General features: G+C 42.8%; 3 protein-coding genes across 10 annotated transcripts; 2 read left to right on the top strand and 1 right to left on the bottom strand.

Moving 5' to 3' along the window:
* Nucleotides 1–80: 80 nt before the first annotated feature.
* On the top strand, nucleotides 81–2,539 carry LOC134056870 (butyrophilin subfamily 1 member A1-like). 2 transcript variants are annotated; one of them, XM_062513778.1, is made up of 3 exons: nucleotides 81–210; nucleotides 1,253–1,355; nucleotides 1,663–2,539. In XM_062513778.1, exons 2-3 carry the CDS (start codon nucleotides 1,280–1,282, stop codon nucleotides 2,172–2,174), a joined length of 588 nt encoding a protein of 195 aa, XP_062369762.1. In that variant the 5' UTR covers nucleotides 81–210; nucleotides 1,253–1,279; the 3' UTR covers nucleotides 2,175–2,539. The 2 variants fall into 2 exon arrangements, with proteins under 2 accessions (XP_062369762.1, XP_062369761.1); XM_062513777.1 differs by having other exon boundaries at nucleotides 210–822.
* Nucleotides 2,540–2,695: 156 nt separating this feature from the next.
* LOC134056869 (C-type lectin domain family 2 member B-like) lies at nucleotides 2,696–6,959 on the bottom strand. 3 transcript variants are annotated; one of them, XM_062513775.1, is made up of 5 exons: nucleotides 6,927–6,959; nucleotides 4,861–4,959; nucleotides 4,020–4,303; nucleotides 3,566–3,672; nucleotides 2,696–3,189 (listed from the first exon to the last, which is right to left on the bottom strand). In XM_062513775.1, exons 2-5 carry the CDS (start codon nucleotides 4,949–4,951, stop codon nucleotides 2,976–2,978), a joined length of 696 nt encoding a protein of 231 aa, XP_062369759.1. In that variant the 5' UTR covers nucleotides 4,952–4,959; nucleotides 6,927–6,959; the 3' UTR covers nucleotides 2,696–2,975. The 3 variants fall into 3 exon arrangements, with proteins under 3 accessions (XP_062369759.1, XP_062369758.1, XP_062369760.1); XM_062513774.1 differs by lacking the exon at nucleotides 6,927–6,959 and adding an exon at nucleotides 6,181–6,238; XM_062513776.1 differs by lacking the exon at nucleotides 6,927–6,959 and adding an exon at nucleotides 6,181–6,238 and having other exon boundaries at nucleotides 4,020–4,192.
* On the top strand, nucleotides 3,404–11,727 carry LOC134056868 (killer cell lectin-like receptor subfamily G member 1). Of its 5 annotated transcripts, none has more exons than XM_062513772.1 (7): nucleotides 3,404–3,578; nucleotides 4,966–5,041; nucleotides 9,441–9,539; nucleotides 9,822–9,989; nucleotides 10,436–10,590; nucleotides 10,814–10,923; nucleotides 11,319–11,727. In XM_062513772.1, exons 2-7 carry the CDS (start codon nucleotides 5,032–5,034, stop codon nucleotides 11,485–11,487), a joined length of 711 nt encoding a protein of 236 aa, XP_062369756.1. In that variant the 5' UTR covers nucleotides 3,404–3,578; nucleotides 4,966–5,031; the 3' UTR covers nucleotides 11,488–11,727. The 5 variants fall into 5 exon arrangements, with proteins under 5 accessions (XP_062369756.1, XP_062369754.1, XP_062369755.1 ...); XM_062513770.1 differs by having other exon boundaries at nucleotides 4,966–5,083; XM_062513771.1 differs by lacking the exons at nucleotides 3,404–3,578; nucleotides 4,966–5,041 and adding an exon at nucleotides 8,644–8,774 and having other exon boundaries at nucleotides 9,849–9,989.
* Nucleotides 11,728–18,402: the final 6,675 nt, after the last annotated feature.

Here is an 18,402-nt window from a genome sequence, read left to right as displayed (position 1 = left end):
CAGGCAAGAGATTGGAGGGCTCCTCCCTTCTTGCCTGATAAAAGCTGGCAGAGGCTGAGACGGGACTGAGCTTTGGCTGAGCCTGTGCCAGAGAGGAAGAAAAAAAAATCCCAAAAGGAAAAAAACCCAGTGGAGAAGCAGCCAGTGGAAGAAAACCATCTGGAGGAACCCCAAAACAGCACCAGCGACAGCAAGGAAAACACCAAGAAGGTTTGGGTGAGGGGGAAAATCCCAGTGCTGACAGGGGGTTTACATCACCCTGATGTCTGTGGGGGGTTGGGAAGTAGGATTTTGAGCCCCCTCCCCATCCCATGAACTCAAGAAGGGAAGTGATTTACCTTTGCTTTGGTCTCAGGGTCTTTGTTTCAGATTTATGGTATTTTGCAATGGAGGGTCATGGTGATTATTTGGTTCTCATCTACCTCTAACGATCCAGATGGGGAATTTGAGTGAGAAGCAGCATGGATCCTGCTTTTATCTTCATCTGGGTGATTTTCTCACCTTTTTCCCACTTTTACTCATCACCCTGCTGTTTTAATGCCCTTACCTGCAGATTGGATGAGGAAAACACATGGAAAAGAAGCAACCTGTTTGTTTTCAACTGTCACAGCATGGTTTATTCAATTATTTTGGGGCTTTGTTACTCATGCCAGGGACTCTTTAGCATGGGCAATCCCTTGTTTGTATGCAAACCCCCACCCTGACTTCCAGAGGATGAATTTGAGACCATTTGGTGCCAGCTCTTATCTCCCCCATACACATTTTCTCCAAGATCAACAGCAAATTTCTTCCCTTCTCACAAGATTTCTCTGGATGTGAGAGGTGAATATGGCTTATCTCAATTTTAAGGACTTTCTTCACTCAAATAAACTTTGTTAGATTTGATTGATGAATGGTGGAGGCAGAGATGGATTTAAGACGGATAGATTCAGGCCTTCAGCCAGCATGAGGAATGGAGATTTGAGAGTGTAATAATATCTACAGTGGAGATGGATACATCCCAATGTGTTCCTTATAGCACGTAGTCATTAGGGAATTAATTGATTTAACCCATCTCCAAGGGTCTTTCCATAAATGAACCAAGTTCTGTTGCAACTGTTGAAGAAACAGAACATTATTTTCTTGAAGTACTTTGATTAAATGAGGTGGTTAAACACATTTTTTGACATAGAAAGGGGTGGAAGCTGAGATGTGACTATTTGAAGGATAATAATTAGATTTTATCCTTTCCTTCCTTTTCTTATGCCTCCAGTCAGGAAGAGAGGACACTGAGGGTGCAATGGCTTTCTTCCTCAAACCACGGCCATGCACATGGCACCTTGCCATGGACTACCACACTGCCAAACAGTTTGAAGGTAATCAGAGGTGGCTAGAAAGGAGCAAACACCTGTTCCTTGTGTCTTCTGGGCTGAGATGTTCAATGGAGTTGGAAAGGCCTTCTGCCTTCTCCACCAGGGCCTCCGTCTCCTACCTCCACCTGCTTGCTCTTCCAGCTCCAACCTCAACTGGATATCTCCATCTTCAACTTCCACCTCTTCACACTTACATCTTCAGCCTCACCTTTCCTCTCTCTTTCTCTTGTCACCAGTGAAGGTGTTTTGGGGGTGAGTGTTCTCTAGGCTTGAGTTTGGCTTCTGATTCGTTCTCTGTTTTGCTTTTCAGTGGACATAACTCTGGATCCAGCCACAGTGGGTCCAGAGGTGATCCTCTCTGAGGACCTCAAAGAAGCCACATGGGGCAGACCTCGATGCCAGTGGCCGGAGGGTCCAGGCCGGTTTGACACAGACCCATGCATGCTGGGCAGCGAGGGCTTCACCTCGGGCCGCCACTACTGGGAGGTGGAGGCCAATGGGCGCTTCTGGGCCGTGGGGGTGGCCCGTGAGTCTGTGCAGAGGAAAGGCCGGGTCCTCTTCAAGCCCAACACTGAAATCTGGGGCTTGCAGAAGTATGATGAGCTCTGTGTTGCCCTCACAGCTCCATCCAACACCTCTGTCCCACTCCTCAATGGGGAGATTGGAGTCTACCTGGACTATGAGGTGGGACAGGTCTCTTTCTACGCCGTCAGCAGCCGCCAACGCATCTTCACTTTTCCTGTGGCCTCCTTCAGTGGGGAGAGGGTCTTCCCCTACTTTTGTGTGCTGCTCTCAACCATTAAACTGTCCCCCAAGGGCTGATGCCCTTTGAAGGATCCTCCTGATCTGAAGCTGATTGCATCATGGTGGTTGGAAATGCTTGTTGATGCTCCTCAGCTCTTATTTTCCAAGTCTTAGAGTAATTTCTAACCCAGTTCATAGTCCTACCTCCATCTTCGATGTCTCTGGCTGGGGTTATGTCCAGGGGGTCTGAGTTCAGCACGACTCATCTCTACTTGTTAAATTAATCCAAAGCTCATTAACAGGACCTGGGCTTCCCTGAGCTTGTTTTGAGCTAAAACTTTGCTTTTTTCTCCCAAATTCAGCTTCCTCTGAATGTTCCTTTTGCCTATCTCAATGCCTATGATTGGCTGGGCTTCCAGCTCAAATTAAAAATCTTAAATTTTTGCAGGCTTTGTATTAATTCCAGCTGCTATACCTCATACTAATACTGATTTTGTGCTCAGCATGCACAAGGATACTCAAGTATGCTCAAGGATGTGCTCACACCCACTGCCCCTACTCTTTTCCTCTGCTGTTCCCCATGCTTGAGATGTATTTCCAAGTAATTAGTATGTAAATATGTTCAGAATAGAATAAAATTATTTTTCTCTAAGAAATAGAAGGTGTCTGCATTTGGGCCATCACCAAGTTGCCCCAAACCACAAAAAGATCCCCCAGGGCTGCCCTGCTCCCCCACCCCAACCCCTGGATTCTCAAAAACTCTCTCATGGGGATCCCCAAAGGCTGCCTTGTCCCAGAAACACTTGTTAATCCCTTGGAAACCCCAGTAACCCCTTCCCCAGGGGATTCAAAACCTTTTTGAGATTTTCTTTCATGTCCCTATGATCCACTAGATATCTGGGAGTGAGAAGGCCTTCCTGCAGCACCCAAGGAGCTGACACAGAGGTTTGGAGGCCGTCTCATCCTGTTGCCTTTGCCTGAGCTCTGCAGCTCATGTTTATTACAAATCCAGCTCCTCTCAGTGCTGCAGTGGGAGGAGCTGAGCCCAGTGTCATCCAGGTAAGCACAGAGCCCACTACCATGGATCGGAAACCTGGAAGTACAGAAGACATAACCCATTTCAGATGGGGTAGCAGGAAAAAGGAGAAAAGTCACACATAGGCTTCCCTCAGCTTCAGTTTTCAGGCATCCTTCATGGACACTGATCTATTTCTAATATGAAACCAAAGCTTTGCAAGAAAAAAGCAAACTTAAAAACATCTAAATTTAGGATTTTCTAACCAAACACACCAACTCCCATCTTTTAGGTCAAAGGGATCAAACAAAGACCAGATCCAGATGCAACGTTGCACTTCCCAAACATTGTCCCATTGCTGCCTCTGGATGTACCTGAATTATGAGAAGAAATGCACATTTTGTGGCTGAGGAAACACCAACCTACAGCACAATAATGAAAAGCATGGACTCACGGGTGAGATAGAGGTGAGCGGTTCACCCATTGCCATGGCTGCTCCTCGTCCTCCCGCAAAAGACCAATCCAGTGTTCTGAGATGCCTTTGTATCTCATCACAAAGTTCTGAAAGAGGAAAAGGAGAGGTTTTCACCATCTTCCAATCAAAAAATCTCAATTTTACTAGTTGCTCCTGCTGCTTTAGGGCTTCTTTGGGGCTTGACCATTTCAATCTGTTACCAAAAAGTGTCATCTAGAAACAGGGGTTTATTCCTACAGTACTTGCAGCAGCTGGCTTTGGTGAGGAATTTGAAGACACCCATGATAACATACCCTCAAGGCCTCTTCCTCAACTTCTCACCCCAAATCTTAAAAAAAGATCCTGGAAGAGCAGTCAAAGAAACTAATAGGTTTCAAATACATTGCTTTGGGGTTCTTTTCCCCATGCCGAGCAGGTCCTCCTGTCTCCTTACCAAGTCCTCCATGTTGTCCAGCATGGCCAAGGAAGCACCAAGTGCTGAGCAGTTGTCCTGGCTGGATGTCCAGTTCCCCTCAACCTCAGAAAAATAGTAGCATTTTCCTCTGTACCTGATCCAGTCAAAGGGACACTGAAAGCAGGGCTGGGCACAAGGCTGAAAAGCCTGCACTGTCATTAAAAATAGAACAACATTAACAAGCAGCACCTTACCCTCGCCTCTCTGAGGTGGGGACATCATCCTCCACCCCGTGGCTTCCAAAAGTCTTGCATCTGCCTCAGCTGTGGGCAATGAGAGAAATTAAGATACCAGGAGAAATCTTGTGAGAAAATAAGGTCAAATCATGGCCTAGCTTGATGTTGCACAAGAAACATAGGTGGTGCACCTTCAAAGAAGGAAACAGGCCAGTAGATATAAAAAACACACATTTTAAAGAACAGTTTCAGAGTAGCCCTATCCCTAAACATGCCCTTGGGTGCTGCTCTGTGACATTAATGCAAAAGTAGTGAAAAAGACGGGAAAAAAGTCCTCTTATTCCTGCAGACTTCTTGACTTGGTGGAACTCATGCCAACATCTCCAGGCCCCGTCTTCTTTGAAAACAATACTTCTGCATGACTTTACTCATGAAATGCCTCCTCCTGTTGAGGCATTCATTCATCCCAGGGGATAGGTTTGGTTTCTGTAGAAAGACTGCTCTGAAACGCCCTTCTCCCAGAGGGAACAGCAGTTTGGGCGGGCTTTGTCTTCCCCAGGAACATGGAAGTAAATCTGTCACAAATGCAACAACCCAAAATATCTCAGAGACATTACCAGTGAGACTAAAACTCCAACACTCACCTGCAAAAGCAGTGGCTGTCATGAGCAGAGCAGTGAAAAGCACTGCCAGCATCACCTGACAGGCAACACGTGCCTCTGGTTTCATCTCCATGTTGTGACCTGCAGGAGAACAGACCTTCAGCACCTCTGCAAGGGCTCCCAGGGCAGCAACATGCTACAGGTCATGGCAAGATGATGAAAGGTTGGTCTCGTGCCTGTGCCAGTGGACTTGGTGTCATTTTGGGTGAGAAATACCAAAAATTCCTTTTTTTCTTTTTCCTATAATGGGAGCTTTTTGGGGAACAGTTTCCTCCCCAGCTCCGAATGGATACAAACTCTGAAACATACCATAATTAAAATTTTGCTTTAATTTATGGGGTTTGCCTCATTATTAAAGTTCAGTAGAGTTTTTTCTCCACCTAAACTAAGGGTCATGGTGCCTCCATTTCTGTAACTTGTGATCTAGAGTATGCACTTTCCCTTCACTGTGATCAAAGAAAATTATTTTTCCTAGAAAATTATTTTTCTGTTTTTATCCAAAAATCTTAGTGTCTTCATCCAGTAGAACTTCCCCAGCCCACCCTATTTTTTAATTTTTGTCCCCATCATATGAACAAAATTGCATGGGAAAAATATTAGAAAGTAAGTCAGAACCCAAATATGCCCGATATTTTTTATAAAGTTACATTAAAATTTTTAAAATAAACAAATAAATTTAAAATTAAAAAAAAACCCCACAAATTTGAAAAAGACACAAATGTGCTAAAAAAAATCCTCGAAAATCTTAGTCCATGGTTGGGTAGAACAAGATGATGGAAAAGGCCCCAAAAGTCCCTTTTTAACCTTATTTGGTGCCAAGGGGATGATAGAGATGTGAACAAAGTCAGGAAAGCCGAAACAGGGCAAATGGAAAGCTGATTTCCCAATGAAAAGAGACAATAATAAATACTTCTGTTGTGTCCAAACTGGATTTAAACACCAAATGTCTTCTTTGTATCTTCTATGGTTTAAACATTTATTTATTCTAATCCATAATAAATGAGAAAATTTGAATATTTTTTGGGGGGGGGGGAGGTGTAAAATACACCTAAAAGAAGCAGTTACTCAGGAGCCTCTGGAAGGGTTAATACCATATTAGAATAACCCATAATGTCTGAAATTGGTTTGTTTAGAGCAAAAAGTCTATCTGCTGAGTGACAAAAATTTTCCCTCAAGGGAAGTGCCAGAAAAAGCTTTTTTCCCCCTACAGCCTTACTTCAGCTGTGTTTTGTTCTCAAATTACAGAAGTATCAAAATAAAGACCAAACCCAGTGATTCTACAGTTCATTGCCCAAGAGTTACCTGCCCGCTTGCTCCTTTCCATGCCCAAAAATCCAGAATAAACTCTCATTTCCTCCATTTTTGGGGTTCCACCTCTACAGGGGCTCTTGCCTCACCTGCCAAGCAAAGTTCCATCTATCAAAGCTGTTACAAAGGCTGTCAGTCCACAATTAAGTTTTTCTCACCATTTAAAATTTTCTCCCTGTGCCATATCTAAATTTTCTCCCCAGCTCAAGCTTTCTCACTCCATTAAAACCTTGTCCCTGCAATTAAAATTTCCTCTTCCCCCAATTAGTTTTATTCCCCTAATTATACTTTTCTCCCCTCGGTTAAAATTTTCTCCCTGTAAGTCAAGTTTTCTCCCCACAGTCAAACTTCCACCCCAAGTTAGTTTTCTCCATCAGTTAAAATCTTCCCCTATAAAGGTCTCCTCAGGCCATTTTCTCCCTGCAATTAAAATTTTCTGCTATAAATAAAGTTTCCTCCCTGCAAACTTTTCTCCCCATAAAGTTTTTTCCCAATTAATATCTTCTCCCCTCAATTAATATTTTATTTTCAATTAATATTTTCTCTCCAAAATTAAGGTTTTCTCCCCTAAATTAAAGTTTTCTCCCCCCCTCTTAAAATAATCTCCCCCTATTGAAATCCTCCCAATTAAAATTTTCTCTCTCAATTAAAAACTTCTCCCTGCTACTGGAATTCTCTCCATCAATCAAAATTTAAGACCACCTCCCCTCAGCCCCCAGGCCCATCCCAAACCCCGTCACCTGTGTCTGTTCTGTGGGAATAAGCCCAATGCTGAAGCACAACTGCTCCTGTGAGGAGAAACAAAGTAGTTTTTTAATGTTGTTTTGATTTATTTTATTGTTTTCTGAGGGATTTTCCTGCCCCTCCTTAAGGGCAATGAAGAAGGGGCTGCCTGCCCAAGGCCACCTGCCCACCCACTGAACCAGGGGTTCCCCTCCAGCTCCACCCAGCATCACTTCACCCTCTTTTCCAGCATTTCCAGATTTTTTTCTCAGCTAGGAAGATGGATTGTCCAAAAACTATTTTTCTCAGTGCACAGTTGGAGGAAATACTGCTGGAGATGATTCTGTTCCAGGATGTGAGGGCAACCCAGAACAGCCCTCAGGGATTCTACAAAGTTGAAGTACACTTCCCTTCAACCCATTTTGTAATTTTTTTTTAACTATAAAAATATGTTTTAAAAAGTGTTCTTGCTATTAAGCTACCCAGCTGCAGGGGTTTTTTTTAAATTTATTTTGTATTTTAAGGGGGTTTTTGTAATCACTGGTCACACACCACTGGAGCAGCTGCCTTTGCGGAGGGCAGGAAGGCTGGCTGATAGCAGCTCACCACAGGAACTTTCTGTGGCAAAGAAAAGGCTGCATGTGGAAAAGAAACTAAAAACAAACATGAGATAATAAAATATAACAATAAAAATTACATAAAGACAAATTCAAAAGAAAAGTATTTTTCAATTAACTAAAATTTTAAAATAATTTAAAAATAAAAACACAGTGCTTTTTCTGCTGAAGCCTTTGGACCCTTGGGTTTATCCTCTTATTTACCCTGTTTCTGGCTGCTGATAGGTATTGTGGCAAATTTCTGCTTTTTTCCTTGTTTTTTGGGGGGTATCTGAGGAAAAAAACATCATTTTTACCTCTGTGAAATGGTGTTGCTTTGGGATGTTGTGGTATTGAATAAAACCCGGGATTAACATCAAAAAACCTAAGAAAGGGGAGAGAAAAAAGTTATCGTAGGCTGGAAATCGGTGGTTGTTCCATGCAGTTGCCAAAGAGTCCAAACCTGAGGAAAACATAGGTCTAGACGGTGTAAAAGGATACATCAGGAGTGGGAGGATCAGCTTGTAGAAGAAAAAAATCAAAATAAAATATAGTAACAAAATAAAATAAAATTCATTAGGAGCCTGAGGAAATCCACATTCTTAGCTCTTCCTGTGCAGGAGCTAGGCAACCCCTGACCACATCAGATCTCTCTGCCCCAGAGTAAAACAGAGGCCAAATATTGTGTCAAAACCAGCAGAATAAGTCACATGCAACAACAGGCATTTCAAGTCACTCCCAGCCCGTATTTTGGGGAAGAAAACCCAAATGTCACCTGTCTCCTCCTCACCTGCCTGTGGTCACACTGATCCAGCTCCTGACATGCTTCAACCTCACAGTAAAAAACCTTATTTAAAGGCTTTTTTGAAATTATTATTTATTAATTCTGCTCTCACAAATGTTCAGCACAACCAAGCTCACAGATGTTTCTACACCTCCAGGTGTGCCACCTCTTCCTGGATGCAGGACACTCATTCCCACACCACCTTCCATTTACAAGGGAAGGGTGTAGAATGCATACATATATACCTATATATATATATATATTTATATGTACAAACAGAAAAGCAGATAAAAGCCCCAGGAAACACCATTTCCTGGAGCCAGATGCAGACAGTGCATAGTTCACAAGGCACAGGGTTGGGGTTGTCCAAGGACAGTGTTACTTTTGGGCTGCTCCTGGGACCTTCTGAGCAACCATGGCAGGAGAAATCGTTTACGCTGATTTAAGCCATCTTGGGGATGGGTCTTCTGCTGAGAAACATGGTGGTAAGTCCTATTTTGGGGGCAAAATGCTTGTTTCAAATTTTGAGAGGACTTTTGGGTTTGTTTACTTTTGGGTTGCTTCCTCATCTCCATGTTAAGGTTTCTAAGATCATGGAGAACACTGTTGTGGGTAAAATGTCTTTTCAGGTGGGATCCTGGCTTGAAAAAAGGAGGAAAAAGAGAAAGGAAAGGATGGGAGAGGGTGACAGATACCTGGAAGCCATTTTGCTTACAAGACTTCATCTGGGGGGTAAAATGGGTGCCAAGAAACCCAACGTGAGCCAACACATCTGGATGGGAAGGAAAGCTGCTGAGATCCTGTCTGGAATCCTGGTGGAGATGAGAGCTGGAGTGACCTTTGCCTCACCAACTCCCAGATCTACCAGGAGCTCTAAATTAAGCCAATTTCAGAAGGTTTCCCATTCCCCAAGATCCATCACGGTGTGAGCAAGGGGGTTCCTGAGGCTCCTGCAGTCCCTCCTCCACCTGAGAAACCACCCTCACCCTAGACCTAACCAGTGGCGATTTACTTTCTTGGAGGAAGAAAAGAAGCTGTAAACTTCTGCTCAAACTTACCAGCTTGACAGAGGGGCTTTTTAATTTTTTTTTTCTCTAAACCCCCAGCTTTCTTATCTTTCATTTTTTTAAAGTAAATGTGGCCTCTTTCAGCACCTGCCTTCTGTCCATGGTGGCACAGGCTCCTTTTCATAGCCAGGAGGCTGGGGCAACTCATCCTGCTGGTCCTGGTGGTGGTGCTGAGTGTGCGGGGTGAGTAACCAGCTCTTATCTACATCTCACACTCCAGTGAGCAGCCAGCGAGGGAAAATTGGGGTTTATTTCAGCATTTCAGTCTTTGGAAAGGACAAGATTGTCCTGTAGAGATGTGACATCACCCATCAAGAATAAACCCATTCTGAGTAAACCCAGATTATACCTGTAGCTATCAAACAAGGGTGGAGAATACAAGACATGGTTTTCAGGCTGGCTTAAGCAACTGTATGAGAAAATGAAACCCAGTTTTGTGTGGCTTTTATTCCCAAATGCCTACAGCTTCTCACCCCGGATTACTGCTCCAAGTTTTTCAGGGCTCCCCACAGCCAGTGGTGACGAGTGTTCCACAGCTGGGCAGTGGGATCCAGGGAGGGAACCAGGTGGAACAGTGCATGTTTTCATCCCTGGTGCGGTATTTCTGCAAGCCTCAAGGGGACAGTCCCACAGGTAATCCCCCTTCTTATCTGGCTACTGGGAGATGCTCAGGTGACACCTTTGTGGAGTTCCTCTACTGCAAGGAGAGAGACCCTTATACGCTTGGGGTTGTGAGGATACAAGGATTATTTGGTAAAGAGGAGAGTTGCAAGGAAGAATACTCTTTTTCATGCAACTGTTGCTGATCCCTCTTCCATGGAGGAGCAGCATCAGACCTAGGGAGGAGGTTTCTCACCAGTCTTTCTTCACCTCCATCAGCCAATAATGTCCTCGTGGTCAGCCAGCCTCAGTAACCCTCCTTCTCTCCAGTGGCTGGAAAAACCACATTGATGTGAAAAACTCAGCAATGGGGAAAGAGCCAGGGTGTGGGACAGTGAATCCCTCAGTATGTTCAGCTGGTGGCTGGGGAGTAACCTGATGGCCCTTTGGAATGTCACATGGCTTTTTCTGCTCTTCAGCCTATGCTGGCTGCAAGCTGTGTCCCCGGGACTGGCAGCTCCATGGGGAAAGATGCTACTGGCTTTCTGAGGAATCAGGAAACTGGACTCAAGGCATGAAAAGCTGTGAAAATCAGGATTCCCAGCTGGTGGTGCTCCAGGACAAGAAAGAAAAGGTAAATAGAGAGAAGAAAGCTTAAGAAGGACATAAAGGTTCTGATTTTTAGGTGGGCAGGGAAGTGAAAAGTGCCTAGCAACAGGAGGGCTTGGGGAAGCATTCAAGGTGTGAGGGACATTCATATCTCATGATTTTAGGAGTCAGATTTACTCTGTGAATTTGATTGCCATGAAACCTTCCACAGAGAGATTTTGGGAGCAACTGGTCACTCTATTTTCCAGGAGCACATTAAGACTGTTACAGGCAAGAGCCCATTACCAGTGTGGATTGGATTAAGGTCACATCAGAAGGTGTGGAGATGGGTGGACAACACACCTTTCAACCCCAAAATGTGAGTGTATCTACAGACTGTTGGCTTTGCTCCATTTCAGACCCAGTTCATGCCCTGACCCATCTCTCAAAGATGTTGGAGTTTATGCAAGAGTCTCATATTCCCCCCCAGCAAAGCTCTATGGAACAAAAGTTGGGGAACTCTACCGGAGCACAGTAACCCCATGTGGTATTGCACCAGACCCATGCAATAACATGGCTTTTCATGCCCCACACATGCTCCTTGCAGATCTTACTGCAGGCACAGCAACTCTCCTCAGATCTGGTGAACCTCCACCGAGAAATTATGCATGCGTGGTGGGACAGTGCAAGAAAAGGGCAGAACAACCTGCCTCTGCTTTTCTGCAAGATTTGGTGAGCTTCCTCCTCTTCAGCAATACAATTTTTGTTTTACAGGCTTGGTACCTCTCTGCGTGAGATGGATGAAGGGTGCGGGACACTGAGAGCCAAGGACTTCAAAGTTAATAAATGTGATGCTGAACACAAGTGGGTTTGCAAAAAAAAACCTTTCCTGCTCTGCTCTGTGGCAGCAGAACATGGAGAGAAAAGCGATGCCTCCATCTGACAAATACCCACCCCAAAATGTCCATCCCAGAAGACACTTGCTGCCAATATTTGGGGTGAAATAGCCCCATCCTCACACTTTTGGCTTTGAAGGAGATTTCAGGGCTTGCAAATCCTCTTACCATGAGGACCAAGACTAGTTTTGGGGGCACAGATGAGACTGAGCCGGAGAATCAGAAAGGCCTGTGCCTCAGGCACAGTGTTGATGGAGGTGTGGCATCAATAAAAGCTTATCAAACTGGTTGGCTTCCATTTATTGAAATAACACAGGCAAGAGCACAGGTGACACATCACGCAAAGTTCATATATACATGTTGCAAATTTCAACTCAAAAAAAGCTTTCATGAGTGACAGATGCATCCCTCCAGGCACAGCTGAGAGTGTCAGGACACTGATGCAGGCAATTGGGTGGATGCAGGCAGCTAGATTATGCTCAAGTTTTGAGCCTCTGGAGTTGTTTTTTGTTGTTTTGGAGAGTTTTCTGTTTTGTCTTTTGTTTGTTTGCTTGTTTTTGAGGTTTTTAGGACTTCAGGTTGGGGTTTTATTTGGTAGGTTTTGTTGTTTTTACCAAATTTCCTTCCCACCCTCTTTTTGATCTTCTTCAAATGGGAGAGAAATCTGCAAGAGGCAGAGAAACTTCTTCGGCTCCCAATTCCTGGTGATGGGAAGTTCCGGGAAGGGAAGTTCCGGGAAGGGAAGTTCCGGGAAGGGAAGGGAAGTTCCGGGAAGGGAAGTTCCGGGAAGGGAAGGGAAGTTCCGGGAAGGGAAGGGAAGTTCCGGGAAGGGAAGTTCCGGGGAGGGGAGGGGAGGGGAGGGGAGGGGAGGGGAGGGGAGGGGAGGGAAGGGAAGGGAAGGGAAGGGAAGGGAAGGGAAGGGAAGGGAAGGGAAGGGAAGGGAAGGGAAGGGAAGGGAAGGGAAGGGAAGGGAAGGGAAGGGAAGGGAAGGGAAGGGAAGGGAAGGGAAGGGAAGGGAAGGGAAGGGTGTTCTGTGAGATTTGGTTGATATTCAAGAATCACCTCCTACAAGATCAAAAAGCTCCTTCACAACAAGTAGGAAATGAAAGGCAGCTGGAGACTGTAATGAGTATGTTGCTCCTGACTGAACTCAAAAGGAAACACATAGAAGTGAAAGCTGGGACAGATTATACAGGAGGACTACAGAGCTGTTGTGATAACACCAGGAAAGCCAGGGCCAGCCTGGACTTGAATCTAGCAGCATTTCTGCACATGAGGGGTACAAGAGAGGATTCTATGTGTAGTTGTAGAAAATAGCAAAAGGAAAAAGGAGACAACTAGGGAAAATGTAAACTCTTCCTGAATGGGGTAGAGGTGCTGACAACAAAGAATATGGAGAAGTCTGAGATATTCAATACCTTCTCTGCCTCCGTATTTTCTTGTAAAACTGTCCTTGAGGGATCCCAAGCCCCAGAAAACAGAGGGAAAGTTTGGAACATGCCTGTCCCTCCATGGAAGGAAATACAGATTAAGGAGAGCTTAAAAAACTGTACATACATAAGCTCATGGAGCATAAGAGGTTAGACCCACAAGTGCTGAGGAAGCTGTATGATGCTACTGCAAGTCCACTCTTTATTATCTTTGAAATGTCATGGGAACTGGGAAAGATTCCTGAAGACTGGAGGAAAAAAAGTGTTACTCCTATCTTCAAGAACGGCAATGTGAAAGATCAAGGGTACTACAGGCAGACCAGCTTCACCATAATCTCTGGGAAGATAAAGTAATCCTGGCAGGCATTTTTCCTGATATGACAGTCAGGAATCATCAACATAGATTTATGAAGACCAAGCCATGCTTAACTAACCTGATAACCTTCCACAATTTGGATGATGAAACTGTTTTGGTGGATGATGGGAGAACAGTGGAAGTTGTTTACCTCAACTTCAGTAAGACTTGTGGCACTGGCTCCCCTAACAGCCTCACAGAACAGCATCACAGCCTGGCAAAAAACAGGTTAAATAAGCACACAACAGGTAGATTAAAACAGCCTACCTGCCAGGCCCAGAGTGCTGTGATCAGTGATTTAGAGTCAAGTCATTAGTGGTGTATCCAAGGGATCCATGTTGGACCAGCACTGTTAAACATCTTTACCAATGACCATGAGTACATCTCCAGCAAGTACACAGTACACAGCTAGAAGGACTAGCTGATCTATAAAGTGATTGTAAATCAGAGATATGGTAAGATTCAGAGGGTCTTGGACAGACAGAAAATGGATGTCTGAGAGAACTCTCTTAAAGATCAACAAGGATGAATGCAGAGGTATGCATCTAACACATAGCTCTGTTAGAATGCTGGGGCCTGGCTGACTAAAGAACTACCCTGCAGAGAAGGATTTGAGAGCCTTGGTGAACAAGCTGACCATGAGACAGTGATGCAAGCTGATGGCAAAGACAACCAACAGGCCACTTTTAGGAAGGGAATTGAAAGCATGTGGAGGGAGGTAGTCTTTTATCTCTACTCAGCACTAAAGCCAAGCATGAAGCACTGTGTCCAGCTATGAGTTATCCTATACCAGAACGAGAAGGACTTACTGGACTAATCCAGTGAAGAACCACAAAGATGACTAGGGGACTGAAGCATCTTCCAAAAGAGCTGAGACTGCTCAGCCAGGAGAAGAGAGGCTTGGGGGTGTCTTACCCACATGTTTAAATACCTGGTGGGTTGGCATGAAGGGTACAATGCCAGGCTCTTTTCAGTGGTGCTCAGAGCCAAGAGGAAATGGACACAAACTGAAAACCATTAAATTCCATCTGAACACAGGAAAACACTGGTCTGCTGGGAGGGTGGTCAAACACATTGCCCAGAGAGGTTAAGATAGTCAATGAGCAACTGGGCATGATCCTGAGCAACAAGTTCTAGCCTACCCTGTGTGAGCAAGGGCATTGGATTAGATGGTTTCATTAAATGTTTTCCGACATTTCCAAATTTTGTTATTCTGAGATTAGGTGGTTGTCCACCACTATTTACTGTGAGGATATAGGGAAGATTAAGCCAGGCTTTTATTCAGAGATACATAGTGGAAAGGGCAAGACTAAATAGTGTAACTTTTAATTAGATGGAGGGAAAACTTTTTTTTACCATGGTGGTGGTGAGCCCAGAGAGGCTATGAATTCTTTGTCCTTGGACATGTTCAAAACTGAAACATGCAAGGCCTCAAGCAGTTTAACCTAACTCAACCAGCTTCAAGGCGGGTTTGGACTTGGTGGCCTCCAGAGGTTCATCTCAAGCTGAATGATATCATGATTCTCCATGGCTGGATTTAAAGAATGTAACTCATAACAGCTTAACATATTTGTGGTAGCACTTAAAACATACATGACTCTTAAATAGAGGGTTGGTAAAACATGCATACTGTGGAATACAAGACCAGGACCTAGGCAAAGCCAAGTTACTCTGGATAGCTATCACTCTAGATTGGAAACACTGATCACCTCAGATATGTTCCTATATATATATATATATATATATATATATATATATATACATATATATATATATGTATAAATATATAAGGTAAATATATATCAATCAGGTAATTGCACAGTCCTAGTAATTTTTAGTGCTTTGAAAAATTCAGATGGAACACCCCACTGGCTAAACTCAAAGGCTTACAAATGAAACCCCAGAAACATTTTCCACTAACTTCAATGACTAAAAAAAGAATTTGATTGATCCAAGTAGAACCAGAGGGACAGACAAACACTGCCATACCACCAGGTGCCTCAATTTACTTGGCTTGTCAGTAAGTACAAACAGCCCCAGAGATTCTGGAAGGAAGCAGAAGGCCTAGATCAAAAATATTAAAAAACCTGCCTATTAAATTCTTACTAAATATTGAAATGTACAGATTGGTTTATGTCCAAAATAAAAAGAGAAGGTTAAAGAGGAAAATAATTTTATCATATCTAAATGTATCTTTTGAATTTGATATTCAGAAATATCTTTTCCTTTCCCGAATATTCCTAACTCAATTATCTGATTTCCACCAGAAATTTGTCTAAGATATCTAGATACAAATGCAATAGTAAAAGCAGACTCAAATAGACTCAGTAAGAAGTTGTAAGAACTGTAACCAAATCTGCATCCTTACCATAAATGCTTACCAAATTTTTCCTTCTGTTCTGAAGTGGAAGCTCTCTAACAGTTGTCTTTGAGCAGAACTCTATTTTGGGGCTAATCCCTTCATAATAACAGTTGATCACTGCATATACATCACTTTCATAACCAGAACACTTCAAGGCCTGCATTGAAACTGCAGAATCAGAAGTGACTAAAGGAGGCACTTCAGCTAAAGAAGCCTTGCAGCAAATTCACCAGCAAATAACAGTGGCAAAGAGTCCCATGAAAAGCAGCAGTCTGATTTTAGTCTGCTCCCTTAATTGGTATAAACTGTGCCAGAAGGGGAACATGATGCACAGGGCCAGCATGTTCCAAACATATGCTTGAGGCACTGACCCAGACACTTGGTGCTGACTTTGACATTTCCTCATAAAGCCAGTATTGTGAAGAAAGGCAAGAAGAAACCCTTGATCTACAAAAAAGATACACAACTGTGTAATTAGCAGCTGCTTTTTTACAGTGGTGGACCAGGCTAACCCAAAGGACACTTTCAAAAGCGATGTGAAAAAGAAATTAAAATTTGCCTTTCAAGGGAGGTGAGACTATGAAAAATACTGTAAAGACACTAATGATGCCTGACAACAACAACCACAACAACAACAACAACAACAACAACAACAACAACTGCTCACTTATGTTAGACTTTGAATTGTGCATTTCTACCAGTTCCTCTCACCTACAAGAATGACAGAGAAGTCATGGTACAGCACTTTCAAACTTTGTTTGCCCCTACCCTTATGCAAAAATATAAAATATAAGCAGTAGTTATAAAGAAGGAAATAAATAAGGCATATTTGGAAGGAAATACGATGATGACATATTGGTAATTTGAGTGCAGCATCTGGATAGCCCAGATCCAGCCATGGAAATGAGGTCAGGCTGCCATTTCTCACTCTGGATCTGAATTAGTCTGAAGGTACCCCCAAATCACCTGCTCTTTTACCAGTATGTCACCACCTTCTTTGCCTTCATCCAGTTGTTAAGGACAAAGTTAAAGAATTGTACAATGTAAGATTTAGCTAACCTGAGCATATATTTCTAATTTTCTATTCCAAATTTATGGAAAATATTCCTGTATTAGAACTCTCCAACAGGTTTTTTTATCTGTTAAAATATTTCTATACTGGCAATTTATACACAATACCTGATTTTGTAATGTGAAATAATGCCATTACTAGTTTGTAGAGTAAGCACAAGAAACTTCTGAATGAATCCGTGCAAAATTGAGCACACAGGAAAGATGACCCTGCCTGTTCAAAGATATCATATGCTGAAATAGAGTTTCATTGCTTCTTTTGCAACAAAATAATCTAATAATTATCAATAATTATTTTATTATTTGATAATAATTATTTGATATTATTATTAATTATTTTGATAATTATTATTTAATTATTTGATAATAATTATTTGATAATAATCAAATAATCTAATCCATAATGCAGTGAGAGGGATGAAAATACAATCATTCTGAATGAATGAGTGAATGTTCTTAACAAGAATGGTGCTCATCTCATGCATAATGATGCTTTCAGAAGCAGGTGGTAGTTGGAACACTAGTGGGCCTAGGAAATGTGGTACAGGAACAGCCCACAATTCAGCTCAATTTAGAATTATTTGATGTCAGAAATGTTTAAGACAGCAGCTACTCTTTAGCATACTGTCCTCCTCTGTTGTCAGGGAACATTTAGTTTTGCATTCCTGACAGCCACAGCAAACAAAACCACAGAAATACAGCAAGCCCAAACCATTTGTTCCTGTATTTGTATATAGGACAACATCAGGGTTTTTTTACCTGCTTGACTAAAAGAAAAACTACTTCTGCAGAAAAACAGCTTATTCAATAAACCCCCAGAGCTCTTACTGCTGCAGCTGATTACTTTGTTCTTTGAACAGGAATTGAAGAGGGTAAGACATTGGGAAACCATTTATGTTTGCACTGATTTTGAAAGATTTGCTTTAGCAGAGCAATCCTGGAGTTTGATGTTGTCATTAACTTTCCAAGCATCATAGAGGAGTGAAAGTATGCTGGGGATGGACACAACTACAAGACTTGAAGGCAGAGTACTTATTTAGATTGTAGAGAATGTCCAGAGCTGTGATAGAGGATGTCAATCTAGTGCATATTTTATAAAATAAGGTATGTGTTTATATACAAATTACTTAATCTTGACCAAGTTATTTTCTCAATATTTTCAGTACAATTAGGAGTTGCCTCACACAGGGAAAAGAATTAAATATTCTAATCAGCCTCCTGCAGGAATAAAATAAAAAAAAAATATATGAAATTACAACATTCCAATGATTATTCAGCAGATGTGTCATCATAAAGTGTGTTTATGTGAAAAACAATCATCATAATTTTCAAAATGCATTTCTTCCAGAAAGCCAGCATGTAGTAAATGAACGCTGTGTAATTTGGCCAACAAACTACACAGCATGCAAGTAGTGTCTTACAAACTGAGGGTGTAAGTATCTATGTATTACAAGCAAAAACGTGATGCCAGTCTCTCAGGGACAAGGCATTCACAACACTCAACAACTTTGGCTCTGCCAAAGCATGAAAGCATCTGATAGCATGGCGTTACCCATACACCAACCCAAATCAAATGGGGGGACCAGTGGGACAGCATGGGAGTACAACTCAAAGAATAGCCCTGGAGGGGTGGATAATAAAAGTTGCACTGATTAACTAGCTTGCCTTACTTACATGTGCAAAGTTCTGTTTTGTTCCCTATGGATCTCACTGCTTTTGTTTGAATTCCAAGACTGGCAGCTGG

Source organism: Cinclus cinclus, chromosome Z (assembly GCF_963662255.1).
Source record: "Cinclus cinclus chromosome Z, bCinCin1.1, whole genome shotgun sequence".
NCBI lineage: Eukaryota > Metazoa > Chordata > Aves > Passeriformes > Cinclidae > Cinclus > Cinclus cinclus.
Note: the sequence above shows the minus strand (reverse complement) of the source record. Positions and strands in the feature narration are given on the sequence as shown.

Coding starts and splice junctions, on each gene's coding strand:
- LOC134056870 (XM_062513778.1), top strand. CDS start 1,280: ATGGCTTTCTTCCTCAAACCACGGCCATGCACATGGCACCTTGCCATG. Junction 1,356..1,662: donor CACTGCCAAACAGTTTGAAG/GTAATCAGAGGT, acceptor TTTGCTTTTCAG/TGGACATAACTCTGGATCCA.
- LOC134056868 (XM_062513769.1), top strand. CDS start 8,705: ATGGCAGGAGAAATCGTTTACGCTGATTTAAGCCATCTTGGGGATGGG. Junction 9,540..9,821: donor GGTGGTGCTGAGTGTGCGGG/GTGAGTAACCAG, acceptor AAATGCCTACAG/CTTCTCACCCCGGATTACTG. Junction 10,591..10,813: donor TCCAGGACAAGAAAGAAAAG/GTAAATAGAGAG, acceptor TCTATTTTCCAG/GAGCACATTAAGACTGTTAC.
- LOC134056869 (XM_062513774.1), bottom strand. CDS start 6,238: ATGGAGGAAATGAGAGTTTATTCTGGATTTTTGGGCATGGAAAGGAGC. Junction 4,960..6,180: donor GGAAAGGAGCAAGCGGGCAG/GTAACTCTTGGG, acceptor GTTCTCCTGCAG/GTCACAACATGGAGATGAAA. Junction 4,304..4,860: donor GACAGCCACTGCTTTTGCAG/GTGAGTGTTGGA, acceptor CATTGCCCACAG/CTGAGGCAGATGCAAGACTT.